The sequence below is a fragment of the Amaranthus tricolor genome, chromosome 1 (genome assembly GCF_026212465.1).
Source record: "Amaranthus tricolor cultivar Red isolate AtriRed21 chromosome 1, ASM2621246v1, whole genome shotgun sequence".
Taxonomy (NCBI): domain Eukaryota; kingdom Viridiplantae; phylum Streptophyta; class Magnoliopsida; order Caryophyllales; family Amaranthaceae; genus Amaranthus; species Amaranthus tricolor.
This window is the reverse complement of record NC_080047.1, coordinates 14823207-14845536: the sequence shown is the minus strand read 5'-3', so window position 1 is coordinate 14845536 and position 22330 is coordinate 14823207. Positions and strand designations below refer to the sequence as shown.

The 22330-nt window shown below is 28.8% G+C and overlaps 2 protein-coding genes across 3 annotated transcripts; one reads left to right on the top strand and one right to left on the bottom strand.

Moving 5' to 3' along the window:
- The first annotated feature begins 727 nt into the window (after positions 1-727).
- Positions 728-7143, top strand: LOC130805339 (ABSCISIC ACID-INSENSITIVE 5-like protein 5). Of its 2 annotated transcripts, none has more exons than XM_057670108.1 (4): positions 728-1083; positions 1372-2110; positions 2208-2263; positions 6368-7143. In XM_057670108.1, exons 2-4 carry the CDS (start codon positions 1622-1624, stop codon positions 6393-6395), a joined length of 573 nt encoding a protein of 190 aa, XP_057526091.1. In that variant the 5' UTR covers positions 728-1083; positions 1372-1621; the 3' UTR covers positions 6396-7143. The 2 variants fall into 2 exon arrangements, with proteins under 2 accessions (XP_057526091.1, XP_057526083.1); XM_057670100.1 differs by having other exon boundaries at positions 2208-2279; positions 6368-7136.
- Positions 7144-13688: 6545 nt separating this feature from the next.
- Positions 13689-18282, bottom strand: LOC130805334 (dof zinc finger protein DOF3.2-like). The gene is made up of 2 exons (XM_057670086.1): positions 18047-18282; positions 13689-14935 (listed from the first exon to the last, which is right to left on the bottom strand). The coding sequence occupies exons 1-2, from the start codon at positions 18080-18082 to the stop codon at positions 14126-14128; spliced, it is 846 nt and encodes a 281-aa protein (XP_057526069.1). The 5' UTR covers positions 18083-18282; the 3' UTR covers positions 13689-14125.
- Positions 18283-22330: the final 4048 nt, after the last annotated feature.

Below are 22330 nucleotides of genomic sequence, written 5' to 3'. Positions count from 1 at the left end.
GTAAGAAACAATGTTATTCTACAGCTGAAGCAATGAATCAGAACAAATGAGTTTTATCATACCGATATTTCATTACACCATAATTACTTTCTATATCATCCTTTGCTTAGTTAACATTACATCATCAATTTCTTCTTAGATTTTACAAAATTAGCAAAGACTTTTTATTATCATAATTTAGTGCAATCTACTACTTTGAATGGGCAATGTACATCACAAACACAGTCGAGAAAGAAATAGAATAAAAAACATGTTCTTCTCCCTAACTTCTACTTTCTTCAATTCAAGTTGAAGGTTGTTAATTTCAGCTTTGTATTCTTGTTTTTCATTAGGAGTTTGTCCATCTTATACTCTACTTTTTTATTCATCTCAATCAAGTCGTACATCATCTTCTCTGTCTCACTTAGCTTTGATTGCAGTTCATGTTCCTAACCATACACAGTCTCGTATTAAATCCCTGATGACACTGAATGGTTGGAGGATTTGAACTTTGTTGGGTTGAGAAAAAAAAAAGCCATTGATGTATGCTGATAAATCTGAATGATTTTAATTTTTGAAACCTTCCCTAGTTTAAACCCCTCCAAATTCTTCTCATGAATGGCAACTAGTTATTAAACGTTATTATTTACCTGAACACCTTTAGCAGCAGATATAATATAATGTTCAATCTTTTTAAAAATAAATTAAAATTCGAATCTTTAAAAGGAGATAAACAAAAATTTGTATCTGTTAATCAAATTTTCCTATTAAAAATCACATTCTTTTCTCTTAAATTCACTCTTGGTAAAACAGAGGGAGAGGAGTTGTTTTAGCACAAGAATAGAATAGAACGTTCCGGAATCTGGCCATGACCGATCTCGAAACGAGAATTGGGAAAACGAAAAGCCAAATGGCAAATACCTTGTTCATCGAATTCAGCCACGATTGAGTGCACTTCTTTCCTTAGTTAAGTCTACTATCCTCTCCTTGGTACGTGTAATCTTTTGGTTGGTGCGAAAGCCAATAACTCTCCTTTTGTGCCTGTCTGTAACATGGCTACCCTCTGTGATTCCAATTCGTTGCAGTTCTAATCTTAATCCTTAGGTAATTTATTACTATATTTGAAGATATTTCGTCATAGAATGATGTATTCATATTTTTATTTGTCCGATCCTTTGCTTAAAACTCCCTTTTCGTTTTGATCTTTCTATAAATACCCATATACGAGGAAGTTCGTTTTAGTGTGCTTTTTCGCCATATTGTTTGTGGGTTTTTCATCGCTAGACAATTGCTTCTGTGCACATGCCCTTGATTTGATTTCTGGTTTAATTTTCAGTGTTTTGGCCTTTATTTTTGATTTTCATGAAGTTTAAAGGTTTATTTTTGATGCAGATGAATTGAAGAGTTCTGGGGAGTTACCATAAAAGATTCAGCACTCAGATTTTGCCTTGTACTTGTAATTGTTTCCTTGATTTTAGGGTTTTTTTTTTGCCTTTATCATGATGGGTTTGAGGGATTAATTGAATGGGGACACTATCCATAGGAATCAAAGGGGTTGCCCAGTTGTCTGAGTTGCAAATTTATTGGTGTTTTTGGAAGCTAAATGAGGTTAAGAGTCATTTGGGTCTTATAGGTAAGGAGAATGAGTATGAATCTTGATGAATTTCTTAAAAATGCTTGGAGTCCTGATATCAATCAGACCACTAGTATTGAAGAAAACAATAATGGTTCTTCAACGAAGTTATTGCAAAGTCTTGGAAGCATACCTTTCTCCAGGACTTCAAGTGAGAAGATTGTTGATGAGATGTGGAGAGAGTTAAAACAAGGGGAGAAGATTAAAGCTAGTAAGGAAGTGAAAAGAGAGCCTATGACTTTAGAGAGCTTCTTAACTAAAGCAGGAGCCATTGATGAATCCTCTTTAGGTGGTCCTGTAATGTCCATGGATGTTGCTCCTACTTCACAGGCTTTTTCACAGCCAACGTGTTCGGGTTTGGGTTTGGGTTTGTCTCCGGATCCTACGATTGGTGCTTCATGTGATAGACTGAATTCAGTTGATGGGAGCACAGATAAGAGGATGAAGAGGAAAATTAAGAATAGAGAATCAGCTGCTCGTTCTCGTGCCAGAAAACAGGTTAATCTGTTTGTTTTTATTTTCTGTCGTTAACTATTTTGTTACTTATTGATTGTCTTCTAGAACTTGACTTTATGATAATTGTATATATGCACAGGCTTACCATAATGAGCTTGTTAGCGAGGTTTCACTGCTTGAGGAGCGAAACATGAGGTACAAAAAAGAGAAGGTGGTTGTAAATCCTGAACTTTGATTCTTAGTTTGTTAGTGTTCTTGTCTTTCTTGTCTAAAGGATGGTTTTTTTTGCATTTATATTTTTTGCGCATCATCATCATGCTAATTATTTCTTCTAGTATTAGTGTTTGTTTTTTGTATTTCGTACTTTCGTAGCCTAAATTTATGTTTGTAAATTGTAATGGCAGAGGATTTGATTATGTGATGATACATTCTTCTGAGATGTAGAAAGATGGATTCACTTAACAAAATTATCGGTGTTTAGCTTAATCACGAGTGGGTTTACTATAGGAATCTTCGTAGTTTTTCCATTCGGACCTATACAAATTATGTAATGTATTGCATTCAGCAGGGTGTTACCTCTATTAATTTTTTCTTTGGTGGTTAAACTATTTCTTTTATCACTTGCCTTAAGAAACTAAATAATAAATGGTTTATGAGTTAAATTGTTAACCAAATCACTTCGGTTTCCATATCTTGCCTTTAAGTGCTTCTTTGAGCCCTTTCTTGGAAATTAACTCTTCACTAAGTTTGAAGCCTTTTGCGTTACAATGAATCTTGCTCCATGTTATGTTTCCTCTTCCTAATGCCATTATGATTGTTTGAGAGTTTTATGGGGGCATCCTAAGACTTATTCTGACAATCAATTTTATTAGAAGGCAATGATAAACTATGGGGATTAGTCTATAAGTTCTAATTGTGTATTTATTAAGTCTACTCTATAGTTGAGGTGTTTAGGATCTAAAGAAACATTTAGTTCCTTATGTATAAGTGATAATAAAGGAAGGAGGGAGAGGTGTTAAAGTGTATCATTAGGGATTAATTGATGTGTAGGATTATGATGTTATACACTTTTTTTTTATTTGAAGGCATTAATAAGTATTTATAGGATTCATGGATGATCGAGTATTTCCAAAGAAGCAGCTATGAATGTGTTTTGGATTTCTATGAATTATATGGTAGTAATTTGAAGTTCTCTTTAAAAGTAGTGGAGAATGGTCGTGAAAAGGAGTGTAATTCAATGGGTTTGGTGGTTTTTAGAGGGTAACCATAGGAGAACAACGCTCTCGAATTTGACTTGTAGATTTTTTAGGGGAGTGAAGATGCAATTTGATTGTTTACAGCACGTGAGAGTATAATTTGGTTTCATTAAATTGTTCAATTTGGGGATTGTGAAATTTTAGGCCAAAAATTTTATGAGAATGCTTATTTGTTTAGATTAAGAAAATAAATCATTGTTGTTATGGATAAATGTGTGGAGAATGGAGATACTTTTGTCTTTGTTGAACTTTTTCTTATATGCATTTGTCTCCTTCATTCCCATGGAGAATGCATATTTGAATAGCTGAGAGTCCAAACAAAAAGGCTATCTTTTTTTCTTTTCTCTCTCTTTTTGCAAATAAGATTAAACCTCATGCAAAAAAAATGGTTTGTCTAACCTATGCCACATAAGGGTACTAATTACCTCATTTAACCAATATAATTTAAGAAGATCATCATCATACCCAGTGTATCCCACTCATAGGAACTATGATCAGGGTTTAGGGAGGGAAGAAAGGCAGCAACTCATACCCATAAAGGAGAGTGTGACTAGAGAGTCCCTTGGCAACTTAATTTAAGATGATTCTCTTAGTATTCTCTTGGAGATATTGATTTCTAATCAATACTTATTGATGTAGGTAAGAAAAAAGAATATGTAAGAGAATTTTTTAGATAAGGTTGATTAAATGAGGTCATTAATGCCTCATAATCTATGCCCTTATGGCATAGGTTAAATAAACCCGCAAAAAAATTGTAACTCATTTCAAACTTGGCATGGCGTAGCCTTCAGTTTATTGAACACAAACTAATTGTGGCGCAGTCTACAATTAACTAGAATTGCATGATACACAATCCCATTGAACTTATTCATTTATTTTTTTCATTGAAGACTTAATTTGTAATGCAATATTGGAAAACAAGAACTATTGCAACTATTGTGTTTCTTGATGATTCATGTTGTACACTGTCAATATATAATATACATGTCTTGAGTTACAATTGTGGTAATGGTCGTGATAATCGGACGATTTTTTTCACCTTCTTTTGGACACTATCTTTTGATTGATTTTGAATTTTGAATGATTTAATCCTATGTATATGTCAGGAAAAATACGAGGGAAAGATGTCTTTAAACACCACTCTTTTCTTTGAAATCAGATGCCTATTGATAACCCCAACTGATAGAGCTTGTACATGAACAATAGTTCTCCATATTGTTGCACTGTTTGTACCTGTTTTCTGTGTTTACTTAAAAGGGAGAAGTTGGACATCTTGTCCATTGCGTTTCCACTTGACTTGATTGTGATAATACTTGTTGATATGGTTAATGAGGCTATGCTTTCCATGATATCAATGTATTAAGAAGCTGTAAACTTGTCATATATGTCCATTGTAGAAAATATTATCATGGTCTGAATTGTCAATATGTGCCTTTGTTATGTGGGCCTATGTTTATTGTTTAGGTCCCGATTTGGAGGCAACTGAAATCATTACTGCAAACTACCCAACTTCCTCACCAAATGTGTATCAGAAGTGTATTAGAATACAAGCTTTTGTGTTCCTCCTTATCCTGCTGACTATAACCAGAACAACATTCGTATACACTTTGCTTTGAGGCAATCGATAAATCCCTTCTTGACTTCAATCCTTTAGTATTTTTTTCCTCAAGAAAAGAAAAAGGTCTCTCCTTTCAGTTTTTCTTGGATCTATAGTTTGCATTGCTTGGCATTACTAGCATATGCATTGCTTGTGTGGTAAAATTTGAGATAGACCGCATTTTTAAAACTGGTTGTTGTACATTCTGATCTATTGCTTGATTGATATATTTTTACACAAAATGGAGAAATGAGAATATGCATGTTAACATTAAACTGGGACATGAACTTAGTATAAAGTCTTGAAAAAGTCTTTTATTGGTGATCTTGAATGACTCAAGTTTTGAAGTTCTGGTTATGAAATTCTTTCAAGAATTATGTTTGTGTTCCTTTCATTTTGAAGGGTTATATGGAGGATGGTAAAATGTTTGAAAGCTTGAATAGGAAATCCAAATGAGCCTGTTTGAATCACAAAATTATCTTGGATTTTGGTTGCTTGGACTATCTAAGAATATTTTCATCCTTGCATACATTAGACATGTGTGAGCATTCTCTGAAAGTAGCCCTTTAAAGGGTGCCCATTTTTAAAGGATTATACACAATGAAGATATCATTATTTCATTTACTCTTGGTTAATCTTTTTAACAAGCTAGTTGACATTCATTTATGAACAAATTCTATCATATCATTTGTAGAGTATTACCTTGTTCCATCTTTGGAAGCTAATGAAACCCCCTTAGAAAACCACAAATCTTGACCCTAGAGTAGTAGTCGATGAGAGAAATAGGTGATTTCAAAAGAAGCCAACAAAAATATGTGATTGATTTATTTAACAGTCCGTTTGGTTAGTGGAGCTAAATGGTGGTAATGAGAATGAATTATAGTGTAAAATTTCATCAAAAGTTTCATGTTATTACTTAATACCACCTCTCCCAATAGTAATGCATTGAAATGAATTTTGTGAGCAAAATGAGATGATTGAAGTTGGACAAGCATGGCCATCAAGGTAGCAAAGAGCTTTTTCAACCAAAATTACACAGTTTTTCATTCCCATTATCACCGTTTATTACCACCTACCAAACGGGTCGTAAGAGTGGCATGCTAAACCATAAACCCTTGAAGCTACTAGTGGATCCTCATATAAAGTCGTCTAAAGCCCGAAACTTGAGATCCTTAAAATAATCTACAGGTTGTAGTTTTTATTTTCCTTAGATAGTCTTCGTGTATTGAGCAAGACTTTTGAGAGACCATACTATGTTGTTTTTTATGCAACAAAATTGGACATATCATGAAGTGTCTAAGCTGTGTACATCCGATCCCATTCCAAAACGTGGGAGCCAAGGGGTAATGGAATTTTGATTATGTTTCTCATCTTTGTGTAAATCCTTGTTGCTCATCTTTTAGTTTCAAAGTTCAGTGGCAGTCAATTCTTTGATTATGTTTGCAGGAATTGGACAGTATTTTTGCTGCTGTAACATCTGATGAACCAAGGTATCAGCTACGGAGAACCAGTTCGTCTGATTTCTGATGAGTCTTAACGATTTTGTAGCTGTAGCTTTGTCACCGTTTTATCGTTTGTTATTACATACTACTTAGTACCTCTAGAGAAGTGTTTTGTGCAAATCCAGCTTCTGTAATGTTTATATGCACTATATCCCCATGGCTAAAGGACTTTATCTGTAAATCTTTATAGACTATTCCTACATGTTTATAGCTTCAAACTGAATTGATTTTAAACTTTCCATGAGATATTCATAATATTTCCTTTTTCCTTTTTTTTCTTTTTGCAATAGGCTATGAACAATAAGAACTCGAACACACATAGAAATTCGAACAATAGATTATGAACCAATTTGACCCTTTTGTCGAAGGTCTTCCTCCGAATGATTATTCTTCGACTTTAGAGTCTCCGATAGTTCTTCCCCAGTGAAGCATCCCTTTCCTTATGAGCCCTATGTAGCATTTAGTCCCGGCAATATACGTTAAAATGTCTAAAATTGATTCGATTAATTGAAATCGAGTATGACTTGACTCGATCCAAAATAACCTGCATATTAGGATATTTATATACGTACAAGAATCGAAATTAATTCGATCTGAGATGTTATACTTAGAATTCACCCGAACACTTGATCATATACCTTTATAAATACGTGTTATTGAGTTTTATAAAATTAATCCAATTAACCGAAACTGAATGTGATCTAACCCAACCTAAAATAGCTCGTAGAAAAAGAATTAAAATTAAATTGTTAAAGTATTTATATATACCGAATAATCAAAAAATTAAACTAGTCGGAGATGTTGTATTCGAAATTCACCAGAACACTGAATTGGGCACTTCTACGTGTTAATCCTGTACTTCTCAGTATACTTTAGAAGAAGTCGACAACCTAAGAGCTGCTACCCAAGCTGTTAAGTAGAAGATGGATTACTCGTGTTTTATGTTTGTTCTGTCAATGATATACAAAGTAGGTTTTTATTATATCCAAAATAGGTGTTATTCATGTGTTAAGTAGGTATTTGTCATACGACAAGTAGGTGTTTTTGGTATGCAAATTATGTATTAATCGTTTGTTAGGCATGATATGATACATACCATTGATACTGTGAATATTATAAAATATATATTGTGAATATTATCAAAAAAAAAATTAATGGATAAATATGATACATACTATTGATATCGAAAATCTTATTTGAATTATATAAGCTTCTAGCTACTTCATGTACCTTAATATCTAGTTAGATATCAAAAACAATAAAATATTTGCTTAATGTACCATTAACACCTACTTAAATTACATTAATATCTACTTAATATAGAAGTAGGATATAAACTTCTACTTGAAATAGGAGACCTAGCTACTATAAATAACACAAAATAACTGCTACTATAACATAATTTAAAGTTTAGCCCTACTTTGTACTCTACATACATTGGGACCTGAAGAGGGAATGTGAGTATAATGTTTGTTTAATGTTAAGTTTTGAATAAAATAAACAACTAATATATTATCTACTTTACATGTCATAAACACTTACTTCACCTAGCATATACACCAGCTTGAGGTATCATAAACACCTACTTAAATTACTATAAACACCTACTTAAAGCACCATAAACACCTACTAGAGGTACTATAAATACCTACTGCAGGTACCATAAGCATCTACTTCATGTATTATAAACACTTATTTACTTATGTTTATCATGTTGATTTTATCAGGTATGATAAGAGTTGAAATAGCAAGATAATATCAACATGATAAACATAAAAGTACGAAACTTAACAGTGTCGCTCCTAATATTTTGTAGTTCATAGGCAAAATAATAGATATGAGTCCTCCCTATAGAAGATCGATTTCCGTCTTTAATAAGTACTTGAAAAAATAACACAGACAAATTTTTTATATTATAAGTGTAGACATGTCATATAAAACTTAGTTGATAATATTAAGATAAACAAAATATGATGTAAATGTCAAATTTGTCAATGGATTCATATTTATAGCATATGGTCACCCTAGAACAAAAACTCGTTTTATTATTTTCGTATTCTTACTTTAATGAAATTTGTTTTGTGAATATCTTGCATATTTCTCGGCCTAACAAATACTCTACTAAATAAAATATATATAGCATAGGTCACTCTATTTTTTGATTTAGCACTTTATTGAGATTATTTAGGAAATAAGTAGTATTATATGCTAGATATTTTATTTCCTTATTCATTTTGATTTCTTCCTTATTCTCCAAGGTGTAGATTATCTTTGAAATTATAATATATATATATATATATATATATATATATATATATATATATATATATATATATATATATATATATATATATATATATATTTCCTTCTCATCAATAAAATCCCATTTTCGTCGTCCTTTATTTTACTCATTTATAGTTATTTATTTTTACTTTTATTTGAATAAATTATTTATTTTTACTTAAGATAAAAGGTTATTTTGAAAGGATGATTTTAAATTGAATTTAATACTCCTACAACAGTATTATTTTCCAATCGGTTTGGTATTGGTAAGAAAAAGTGGGCAACTGATTACTGACAATGAGAATCACGCTCAATTCCTAACTTAGATCTTGTCGGCAATCGGCATACACATCCAAATCATCCCGAAATTAGTGCTCATATTCAAGTCTATTATAAAAATTCTGACTAGTAATTTAGTATTCAGTATTAAATGATACTCACTCCATTTTTTAAGGAATTTTTTGCTTTTTATTTTGAGATGTTTTATTTGTTATTTTCATAAGAAATTTTTTTATTTATATTATAAATTTTAAACAAAAATAACTTTACTCATCCTCATTTTAATATTTTAATAATACTTATGGTTTCCACAAATCTTTCACTAATTTCATTTGAACATTTTTATATTCCTTATGATCCCCTAATATTTCCCACTAACTTTATAAAAATATTTTTTAGTCCATATATTTTTTACACTAATTTTATTTTAATATTTTTTAATATTTATGGTCTTCACGTTTCCTCCATCAAATTTATTATTAATTAAAATAATATCCCCTCTATCCATAGTATCTATTTTTTTATTCCCTTGAACATTTCTTATGCAAACTTCATGAAGAAACGGAGGGAGTATGAATTTAACAAATTAACAAAAAGGTAGTGTAGTTTTCGGCAGTAAATTCTTGTAACAAGTTGAATTGATTCTTGTTTTCCTTCACTCATATCATTTTTTTTTCTACAAAATTCAATCTAATGCAATACCGTTTAAAAATGTGATATTATAAATAATGAAAAATTATAAAGAAAAAAAGTTTTTGTATGGTCATTCTCATTACTATCATTTAGTAAATCAACCTAGTGGACCGTAAATTTGTAGGTGAACAAAGATACTCAAAGTTAGCGGCGAATCTAAAACTAAAAATCATGGGTAGTACCAACGTGTTAAAGTAAATTTATAAAAAAATTCGGCAGAATTTTTTTTTAAAATAAATAACTCAAAAATTTTCATTACTTCAAATTGACATGTTAAAAGTAAAATATCACAATAATAATCTCATGTCACTGCCACTATAAAATAAAAAGGGCAATACATGTCATCCACACCGCATCTGCAAAGTTACTACTTACAAGTTACTTCCTCTGTTCTGTTTTTGTTGTTACATTTGCATGGGCGCAAGAATTAAGAAAAGGTATGTACCACATATAAAAGACAATTATACCCTCAATTTTAATTCTAAATTGAACATGAAAAAAATAGGAAAGCAACTTTTGTACTAAAAATAAGGGAAAAGTAGATATTTATATAGTAGATTTAAAAATTAATGAGGCATAGAGTTGGATAAAAATGACGGTAAAGTAGATATTTATATGCTTGTTTTATTACTAAAAATAGAAATATAGCAAGTAATACGAAATTGCCAAAAATGGAAAATGTAGCAAGTATTATGGAACGAAGAAAGTACAAGTTATAAGAGATCAAAGTTTGAGATAGTGAAATGCTTCCTCCGTTCTGAAATACTCGCTACATTACAGTTATTGACGCTATTCATCATACATGCTTATTTTATATATTACGGCTTATGCGTAAAGCAAGTGAGATCTTGTTTGAATCATCTAATCGCATACTTTCATAAAATAAACTTTTTATAATTTTTAGATGTGCATATTTAATATATAATTGATTAAAATAACATATTAGATTGTGTAAAAGTCAAATATAATAAGTATAGTAAAACGGAGAAAGTAAGATAACAAAAATAAAGGACAATAGTTTGCTCGAAGTACTTGATTCCAAAATCAATACGACTTTGGCAATACTAAAAGGGACATAGGAGTATTTGTTGAACATTTAGTGTATATTAAATCCTAATAATTATCCCTAAGTACTACAAATTGTAGTGGGACAAAGTGTACTAAAAATACAAGGTCCAATAGGGTCAAAAGGAAAGACAAAAAACAAATGTGTCTTTTCATATTCTTTGATCAATGAGCATTGGATTCTATTCTTGTTCAACTTTGATTATGAAGTTACAAGTGGCTTAATAGTGTGAATAATGCTCATGAATACCATAGTTATAATTGTATTGATTGATGGTCATTATACTTGATCATCAATGGATGATTAAATGTTCATGACCCTTTGGTATACCTGAACTAGTATAAATAGAGGCTTGGGGAAGTATGCCACTTACATCCAATTTCTGAATTCTTATATCCTTGCTTTCTCTCTTACTTGTGTTCTTTCAACAAGAGTTATACACTTCTTGTTAGAACTTTCAAAGTTTATAATTCATCAAACACTTTGTTGTTAAGTTTCATACCCTAAGTACTAAGGGTGTATTGTTTGTATCTCATTGTAAATTTCCAAGTCAAAACCCAAATACCTTTGTGGGGGAAATATCACAAAAGGCCAGAAAGTGATTACACGCATACAACAAATATTAAATTTTCGGGTAACGATTGTTGTTACAAAGATCATCTTCAAGTTATTTCTTACTTTTGTGTAAGTTTATTTTAACCATCAACAAAGAAAAACATGAATTCTCATATATGGTATAAATATTCATCTACTCTTGAAATATTGATTCCAAAATTACGTGAGTATAGTATAAATATACCGTATTATAAAAGCACTTCAATTACAAAATACTTGTAACTAAATAGTAATTTCTCAGTTCTATAATACTTGATATATTTCTCATTTTTGGAAATTCTATATTATTTACTACATTTTTATTTTTAGTAATAAAACAACTATATAAATATCTTTTTTAACCCTATTTTTATCCTACTCTATACCTCATTAACTTTTATATCTACTATATAAATATTTACTTTACTCCTATTTTTAGTATAAAAGTGCTTTTCTTTTTTTTTCATGTTCAATTTAAAATTAAAATGAAGGGTATAATTATCTTTTATATGTTGTGCATACTTTTTTTTATTCTTATGCCCATGCAAATCTAGAAAAAAAAGAGAAGGAAGTGACAATTAGTGTTATATGATATTGGAGAGTAATAGAGTAATATTTGTAGAATGAGATGAGTTCACATCTTTTGCAGCAATCATTGAAAAATGGAACATCCTTCTCAATACATTCTACTTTATCCAAAAACGAGAAAACATTATGCATCAATAATATCTCTTTATGTTTCTCTCTTACATGCATTTGCTTTCTCTAACAAATTGAAATAAAAAAATCACCAAGATTCTCATAAGGCCTATCATCGTTCAAGAAGAATTCTTTATAAAGATTGTATCATTGTAAGATGGTTTAATATGAGTTGATCTAATACTTAATTTTAAAAAAATTGTAAAAATAAATTTTCTTTTACTTATTAATTTTTTAAAAATAGCATAATTATGCTGCTGACTGATCTCATGGTGAGATGTTCTCATACAAAAGGTGTTGTGCTATTTATTTATACGATAATTTAGCGGTTACTCCACAAAATTGCTAGGTGTTCACTGATTTTGCTTCAAACATACTTTCTCAATTCTAAAATACAATCGTTATATTACGGTTATTGGCAAGTGATATCTTATTTGAATTATCTAATCATATAATTTTGTAATATTTTTTATAGTTTTTAAGTGTTCATAAATCAATATATAAATAATCAAATTAATACATTAAAATTCATAAAAAAACCAAATATAGCAAATATATATAATGAAACGGAGAAAATATTTATTTTCTTTACTAATGAGTACTAGTTGAAGCGAAGAACGTGGAAAAAAAAAAAGGAAACCTGTAAGACTACTTGCCCACATGTGAACTAATTGTTATGTTTTTCTAAAAAGGGCAAAAACCAATAAAAACAAATTCTTAAATGAGATAATTTCATGATAAGACTATTTTTATTAGGATGATTTATGTACATTTAGTGTGTTAAAATTATCATTTACAATTTCAAAGTGATTAATAAAAATAATAGATTAATTATATATGTTCGTCTTATAATGAGACGGTTTTATATGAGATCACTAGGGGCAAAATAAACCCACTCTAGCACAAAAGCATAACTCTCTCTCATTTTGCCTTTAACCCTACAAGCAACCCTAAATAAAATGGAGTTAGTAATGGTGTTAACTGTTATAGTAGTTTTGTTATGGTCATAATAAGGTCATACGGGTAAAAAGAAAATTGCATGAGTTGTGCAAAGAAGACTTGTATGGTGGTAAGAAGCTTGATAATTTAGGGTTTTTTGAACATTGTGTTTATGGGAATATAAAAGAATGAATTTTAAATCGGTTATGCACAATCAAAAGAATACTTGATTACGTTTATTTCGGTCTTTAGTGACCTTCTAAGAAGACTTTACTTGATGGCTGTTGTTTGCATAGATAACTATTCAGGAAAAGTTTGGTATTAGCTACTTCAATTGAACTTGTTTTAGTTTAGTCTAAAATGTCTCCATTTAATTTACAATTCAATTGGGTTTTATTAAGTTTCGTTCACTTTGCTTGACCTTTATATTTCATTTAAATTTAAACCTTATTCAACTCACCGTGTTTCGTTTAATCTCACTTTATTCATTATTCTTTTAGTTCAATGTATTTAAAAATCTCTTAAATTAAATTTAAGAGATTATTTCATTACATTTGACATTTTTGCGTAAACATTTATCAATCCACATTAATAAACATATATAAGTATCCTTCTTTATGTTCTTTATGGGTTTAGGTTGCCATCTTGTATTCTTCCTAGAACCTTAATCGTAAATCCTTTGAACAGTATATACTAGGTAAAAAGTATTTAATACTCTATGAATGTTTAGTTTACTTTTTAAATTTAAAACACGAGCTAATTGAAGACACAATACAATACATTGATTGGAAAAAATAAAACTTGAAATTGATGACCATACAAACCAAGATAATACCTCTATAATAAAAACCTCCAAACAAAACTAAGGTATCCCAAAAGAACAAAAAAAAAAAAAAATCCCAAGACTTAGTAATTTTAGTGAATCCAATATATAATCACTTTAACCCACCCAAAAAAAACATTAATGAGAGATGAAATTAAAAATACAACTTCTCTCTCTAGTCTCTCCTATGGTCTATGATACTAGATCACAATTGTTACGAGTATAGTACTTCCTCCATTTCTTATACTTGCTATAAATAGTGATATTTTTCTCAAACATGAGTATTTCAGAACCCACGAAGTAATAGTGATTAAGAGGCATTACAATTACATCAAAGGACTATTAAGAAGATTGTTCCAAGAAGGGCCCACAATGGCACTATTCCAACTTTCTTTGATTGATTCCATTCCATTAATGTTATTCATGTAATTCCCTTCACCATTCATTTGCCAAGGGAAACCCCATAACATTGATCTATTTTCTCCCAATTCTTGCTTAATTGTTGTTGGAGTTGAAGATCCTGATGAAGCATTACTCATAATCTCTACCCCATTATTATGATTATAATCATCAAAATGCATCATACCACCATTCTCAACATTTCCCAAATTAGTAACCCCATAATACAAATGATTATTCTCAATAATATTACTTCTTAAAGTATCAAGAACTGAGGAATTATTTCCACATGGGTTACCAAATATGTCAAAATATGAATTTCCCAAAATGGAAATATTCCCATGATGATGATCATAAGAGTTGATCATCAAATTTTGTGATGATGATGATGAAGAAGAAGTAGGGGTAGTGATTAAGCCATGGAATTGAAGATGATGATCAGGGGTAGGTCTTTTAGCAGAGGATGAGGATGAGGATCTACGATTCTTCCTGCACCCTCCACCTACTGGAACATTCCTCAAGGTCCCACCTTTAGTCCAGTACCTTCTACAAGACTTGCAAAAGTACCTTGGTTGGGTAAGACTGTAATTGTTGTAGTAACAGAATTTAGTGTTGGAAGAATCACATCTTGGGCATTTCAATGCTTGCTCATCTGCCGGCCTTGCCTTCTTTTCCAGTTGATGTTGTTCCATATTTTCGGATTTTGCGCACATCATCATGTTGTCTACTTCTGACACCTGAATTGTTTAAAATGCATACACTCTTAAATAACGTAATTTCATTTCAAAATATAGTATCACTCAAATTTAGTGTTAAGCATTTTCACCATTAATTTAAAAGTAATTAAATTGAAAATTTAATAATACCATTTAATTTTGTCATTTTTAATTTTTTTCAATTATAGTTTCATAATTAAAATCTACAATTTAAATAAAATACTCATTTTTAAACATAACCATAATTATACTTTGATTGTTTAGGACTAGTGCAATATTTTGAATGGATTAAATAATTCACTAAATAAGTGGATTTCTTTATTTTCGATGAATGTATGTACAATAAATTTATTATATTTCACATTTAAAGTAAGTTCATACACAAAATACTAAAATTTGCACATAAAAATTTTGTTATTAGCTAACAAATTAGAAAATTATACTATACTTATTGATTTTTAAACCAAATACTATAATGATAGAATTTAAAGGATAAGATTATCACAATTCACAAATTCACATTTAAGATTATTTTACAGTAAAACAATGTTAATATCTCAATTAAATTAATAAAATAGTTATTTTATATTTAAAATACTCACTTTAATTATTAAATTAATAATTTATTATTTAACACGTTATTTTAAACATCAAAATTAAAAATTCGAATAGTAATAAAACACTTAGTTATCGTAATTAAAATAAAAATTTTTTATTAACAAGTCTCATTGAAGTCGATTATTTTGATGAGAACATTGAAATCGATTATCTTACTAACTAAAAAATAATTAACAATTTAAAATATCAAATAAATAAGTTGATAAGTTTGGCAGAATAATGATAGTGTTGCCACTAGTCCCGTATACTATTTGTACGATAGAAAAACAAAATAATTAAAGAAGGAAAATAATGTGGACAATAAATCAACATGTTACGTTGAATTTTGTCGTAGATAATCATAATTATTGATACACTGATAGAGACCACTAGTCAGGTCATCACCTATCTTAGAAAACAACTTAAATTATTTATCCTTAATTTCAATTTTATAAACAAAAAATACGTCAATCTCGTTTTTCCAATAGTAGTAATAATAAATAAATAATCGTTTCAATATTTTACATTAAATGCTAATATTTTATAGTTGTTCTTTTTGATGATATAATGATACCATGCACCCTCTCAAATATTAATTTAAATTTTTTCATTTCAAAAAATTAATTTATTGAAGTTTAATTATATGCAATTAAAAATATCTATCTTAAAATGTATATGAAAACTAGCAAAATGATATACATACTCCTTAGGGCTGAACATAAGAAATAATCTAATGAATTTTCCATTGTAATTCGATTCAATATAATAGAAGTATTTGCCTTGTAAATATAAGATATTCTATTATATTTTATTATTTTAATTTTATTCTACCTTGAAAAACTTCAAATAATTACTTAAAACATAAATTTTTTTCAAATTTTTTTCATGCTAGATTCTCTGAAAAAAATTTTAAAAAAATTTAATAATAAAGAGAATTTGTTAATTTTTATATACAACCTTTAGAATTGTAAATATCATTACCCGAAAAAATATATATCTTTAATACAACATTCATTCTTTGCAAGTTATCCAATATACCATCATATATTGCTAATATCTTTAATTAGACATAAGTAAAAAATTTAAAAATTAATATCATTAAAAGATATAAATGTGATACTCCAATAACAAGTAAGAGTAATTCGAATACAAAAAATAGCAAGTAATTTGTTGCAAGGTACTACTCGTATTAAGTAAAACTAAAGCCATCTATAAAAATAAAAATCAAGTAGTCCAACTGTTTATTTTTATTCTCAAATTTGGGGAGGAAACAAAAGAAGCAAATAATCCATTAAATATCATTAGAGTTGAATAAAATAACGTTAATAATTTAAATTCTATTTCCATAGCTCAAATTGTCATTAAATTGTATTGAGCATGTATTCTCCTTAAGCATATTGTATATAATATTCCCCTCATTTCAACAAAATTGTATTCTTTTCTTGTTGCACTATATTCAATTTACTAATTCAATTCTTAATATATATATATATATATATATATATATATATATATATATATATATAGTACTTTTATACATAATTTCTCATGGTATTTACAGATTAAATTATACTTTATCAATATAAAATCTTATTAAATTTATCTCAAAGTATTGAATTTTATTTTCTATTAATAAAATACATTTACGTTGCTTTCAAAAATTTAATTTAAATTTAGTATTTGTCAAATTAAAATGTAAACCGACTGTATATCCTTATTAAAAAAATTTTAAATTGAGAATTTTACAATAAATACTCAAACCTTATTAATTTTCAAATAATTTGAATTTAAATGGTGACTTATAAACATAATTTATTTTATTAGTAGTGAGCACAATTTTAATTGGAAGGAGGAAGTAGAATAGACTTAAGAGTGAAGAAGTGGTGGTTAGTTGTAATTCCATTCTTCATGTGGAAGCAAGGTATTTTTTATGGGCATTCGAAACGGCAAAACTACTCCTAAACTAACCAATCAGAAAAACGACAAATTTTATAAACAACAAAACAGTTGAAACAATATCTCACATTCACATTCGCTTTTTTTTTTTTTGTTTTTTTGGGGATTCATAATCCAATTCCTTTCTTCATTCTTCGTCCAATCACAGAAATGTTTGCCCACACATTACAACAATAATGTTTTTTATTAATAGTACAACAATTAATTGAGTTGTAACTAATTCTTTTATGACCTCAATTTTTTTATACGGTATCTTATACGAATGACCATAAAATTAATCTGTTTGAAATACGTTTTGATGTCCAACTCATTAAATCTTAATGTCTTTTTTAAGATATTTTTAATTTTTACTTATACATTCTTATTATCTATTTACAAAATACCTAATATCCACCAAAAAAGTATTTAAAACTCCTATTTACAATATAATTCATGTGAAATCATTAATTTTAAAAGATTTAAGTCGAAAATATAATCAATTTCAATAATCGTTCATATTAAAAAAGTAATTGGTATAGTTTTGAAGTCATTATACTAAAAATGAAAAGGTTGGGAATACTAAAGATAATTGAAAATTACCTGGTGCTGGTGCTGGTGCTGCGTAGAACGATCCATATCAGAGTAGTAAAGGAAGAATTTAGTAAGGATGAGAAGAGAAACTAATTAAAAGTGTGAATGGATTGATGGGGAAATTAAAGAGAAGAACGTACGTACAAGTTAACAGTTAAAGAGAGAAAGTTTAGTTAAGGTGAGTAATAATAAGCAAAAAATGGGGAGATGGGGATGGTAAATAAATAAGAGAAGGCTTAGAGGTTATGAGGAGACAGACAGAGTAATGATTACAAGTAGAGGAGATCAGCGCTGTCTTCCACGCATTACCCAAACATCCTTTCCACTCTCTTCTGTCTTTTTTTTTTTTTTTTTTATTGCGGATGTTTTGGGAAATAATTATTTACGAAGTTAACAAATCACACTTATGTGGTAAGATTTGATAGGATAAAGTTTTATAATTTTAATTTACCTTTTTAGTTTTATTTATTTTACTATTACTTTTTTGTCTTTTTGTGGTGATTTACAAATTACGGTGATTAATTAAATTTAATGTTTTGTTCTTCTAAGTTTGCTACTATTTTCCTAAATTTTAAATTACTTGCAATATAAGACATACTTTCTCCGTATCTTAATAAAGTTAGCATAAGAAAAATTTATGAGGATTAGGAAAATATAATTAAATAGTGAATATTTTATTTTATTAAATAATAAATTTGATGGAGAAAAAGTGGAGATCATATATATTAAGAAAATATTAAACGAAAAATAGTGGAAAAAATATGTTGACCACAACTAATAAAAAAATACTTCCTCCATTTGGATTTACTTGCAACGTTGCAAAAATAGCACTATTCATTTATCATCCTTAATTTGTGACTAACTTCCGTAGCATTTTCCGTTAAATTCTTGACCATTTCCGTTTAATTCACCATTTTGACGCTTCTACCTTTATTAAGTATTGGTTGTTGTCTTTATAATTTTCCTAAACCATTTTTATGCTCTCAAATGTTTAATTCACCATTTTAACGTTTAATTCACTGTTTTATTCATCAATGCTCTCAAATGTTGTAACAATTTTATTTTCATTCAAATTGTTGGCAATTTTGACAAAAAGGTCCTTTAAGCACTATTACATAAGTCATAATGATCACTTAATGTACTTCACTAAGATTATAAAGTTCAAAAGGTGCATTTCAAGCACTAATACATATGTACTTTACTAGGGTAAATTATAAAGACAATAATTTGAATCAAAACAAAATTGTTCCAACATTCGAGAGTGTTAATGAATTAAACGACGAATTAAACATTAAAATGGTGAATTAAACATTTGAGAGCATAAAAATAATTTAAGCAAATTATAAAGACAACAACCTCTCCATATAGCATCTCAGTGCTCAATGATCCGTCGACTGGGACCTCAATGGACACAACGGGTCGTCAAGCCCCCATGGTAATTGGTATCCAATATTTCTTCGTCCTTCGAGAAGAACACCATTTGACTCAAATATGTGAGAGTTTTGAACCAAATTGTGTTATTCCAGAAGGACGAAGGGAGTACGTCGTTCAAAAGCTCTTGAAGTCTTGATTTCAAGTTCCAACCAAATTAGTCTTATTTCAATTTGAGAAATAAAAGTTATGATTAATAGAGTGAACATATGTCAAATTCTGCTCAAGTCATTGTATATATGAACACTTCTTAACCCTTTTGATTCTCTTGTTTGTCAAACTTCTACCCAGCCAAAATTACTCTACCAAAACCATCTTCATTAAAACAATAACAATTGTGCTAAAATAAAATAAATTACATATGATTAACATAAATAAATAAAGAAAATGAAAAAAACATCATAAATCCTCCAATTCAAGCACAATATTATTAATAACAACCATTATAAAAATGTATAAATGATTATTTTTACAGGCTATAAAATATAATTTTGATTAAAGAAAGAAAAGTAGTGGGCTAAATGTTTGTGCATAAACGCAAATAAAAATAAAAATTAAGAATAATTTTAAAAATCAGATATCTAGTTCGGATTTTGAATAAACTGAATATCTGGTTTCATTCCAAGATAAATCGAATATCCATTTAATTCGGATCAAAGCTGGATAATAATTTTTTGCTATCTGAAAAACGAATATTTAAATTAAGTGATTCAAATTAATCTATAATCAATTTTAAACATCCTTAATCCTATTAATTATAATTAAACAACTTTTAATGATGCTATGAAATAAAAGTATAGGGAGTGTGAATCACATTGGAAAGATTGAGGTGGTCAGAATTAGATTAAAAAAAGAAGCACTATAATCTTGTAGGACTTCAATGAAGATGCCTTATCTCGTTGTGCAGCAAAGCAATATGAATATGCACTTACGTTGTTGAAATTTTGCTTATTATCAAAATACAACCTGCGTCCCCAATTCCACAAATTTAAAAGTCTCGTATGTATTTTAATCTACACTAAATTAAATTAACGTGTATCAATCTTAAAAGCTAAGATATTAAAACATTAATTATTTTTATTTAATAAGTACAATTAAATATACTTATTGAGAAATACTCCCTCGATCCGTTCTCTAATATTATTTTCATTTAGAATATTTACTTTAAGAAGAGAGATGTTTGACTACTATTTTTGAGAGATATATAGAACATACAATATATTTATATGAGTTTTCATAGATTCGTCTTAATGTATATTTTATTATCATATATTTTTATTATTTTTTATGATGGGTGATTAGAGTATTGAGTAAAATTGCTTTTAAAATTATATAAAAAGTAAACGGTAAAAACAAAAACAAAAAAAAAAAGAAACTTATTGTTATTTGGTTGATACGCACTAAAATAGTATTAACTAAGTCTACATAACAATTTTACTTGAATCTAAGGCATCCAAAAAAAATTAAAAAGGTAAACCCCAAGGGTTATAATAGTACAACGTCAGTATTATTTGGTGTATCTTAACAAAGTGTGTTTTACAATACGTTGTGGCTTGTTTAGTTGATTTATTTGACTAACAATTACTATAATAATTATTATTCTTGTTGCATCTTAACCTCTAAATATATAAATCATTTATTAAATGTTTAATAAAAATAGTTAATTATTTATTGAAAGAATATCTCAACAAGTCAAAAGTTAAGAAAAATAACTATCCATACAAATTTTTTATTATTATTTTATTTAAAAAATCAGTTATACTGCTAATTAAAAAGTCAATAATCAAATAACGTTTTTTGTTTGCTTTACTAAGCAACAACTCAATAGTACAGACCCAACTATAGTAAAAAGACATTTACCAAACAAAGTGTTCATCATGAGAACTTTGATCGTAAAAAAGCCAATTAATAAACTAGCAGTTAAAAGTTTTCTCTTTAACTATTAGAATAAGAGTTGATTCTCAAGACAAATCTATAAAAATTAAATTATTTTTCATCCTAGTCTGTAGTGATTCACTTGATTATCCTGAAAAAAAGAAGGAGCAACAAAATGAGATGCCGCAAGTAGAAGTGTTCATTTCAGTTATTGGGTTAATTTCGGTCAGATGTTTTGAATCGGGTCTTGTGTTCATATTGAGTTTTAAATTATTTAAAATTCATTTTTAAGTCAGGTTCGATTTTAAAGTCCGATAAATATCGAATCATCAAATCTGTTTTGAACACTTATAGCCTCAAGGCTTAAACTAGCACGACGTTCGAGGATTGTGGACGAAGGCGGGCCATGCAAGAATATGTATAGGATCGTTATACTTTTGGATGATTCCAATTTGGTTGACTAGTCAAGATGATCAGCAACAATAATATTGAAAGAAAGAAAAACAAAATAAAGGTTTGGAGAGTGGGGAACTGAACTCGGCGTGCCATTCTATTCTTTTTTTGAGATTGTGACTCGGCATGTAATGGAATGTTAGATTGGTAGCATTCTGAAGCAAAGAATCTATTCCTGCTCACACACACTCTTCCTACTCCCTACCTTTCGCTTACTCCTCGCTTAAGATTTACTATAAATAATACTGCCCCTTATTCATCTAAAATATCTCATTTACTTTATGCATTCTATCCAATACACTTATTCGATCCTTAATATATATCGAATTATATATAATTAAAAATTATAAAAATTTGATATTAACAATCTTTACATTAAAACGAATCAAATAAGATCTCATATGACTATGTTTTAACTCATAAAATGCAATTTAAGAGTGACGGATGGATAGTGTCCCAAAAGTAAATAAGACATTTTAGATGAATAGGAGGTAGTAATAAATTTTACATTTTAATAATTTTATTAGTATCATA

Bases quoted from the DNA above. Each gene is read 5' to 3' on its own strand.
- LOC130805339 (XM_057670100.1), top strand. From the start codon at position 1,622: ATGAGTATGAATCTTGATGAATTTCTTAAAAATGCTTGGAGTCCTGAT. The intron at 2,111-2,207 runs GTTAATCTGTTT...ATATATGCACAG, and splicing joins GTTCTCGTGCCAGAAAACAG to GCTTACCATAATGAGCTTGT. The intron at 2,280-6,367 runs GTGGTTGTAAAT...TTATGTTTGCAG, and splicing joins TGAGGTACAAAAAAGAGAAG to GAATTGGACAGTATTTTTGC.
- LOC130805334 (XM_057670086.1), bottom strand. From the start codon at position 18,082: ATGGATCGTTCTACGCAGCACCAGCACCAGCACCAG. The intron at 14,936-18,046 runs GTAATTTTCAAT...TAAACAATTCAG, and splicing joins AGCACCAGCACCAGCACCAG to GTGTCAGAAGTAGACAACAT.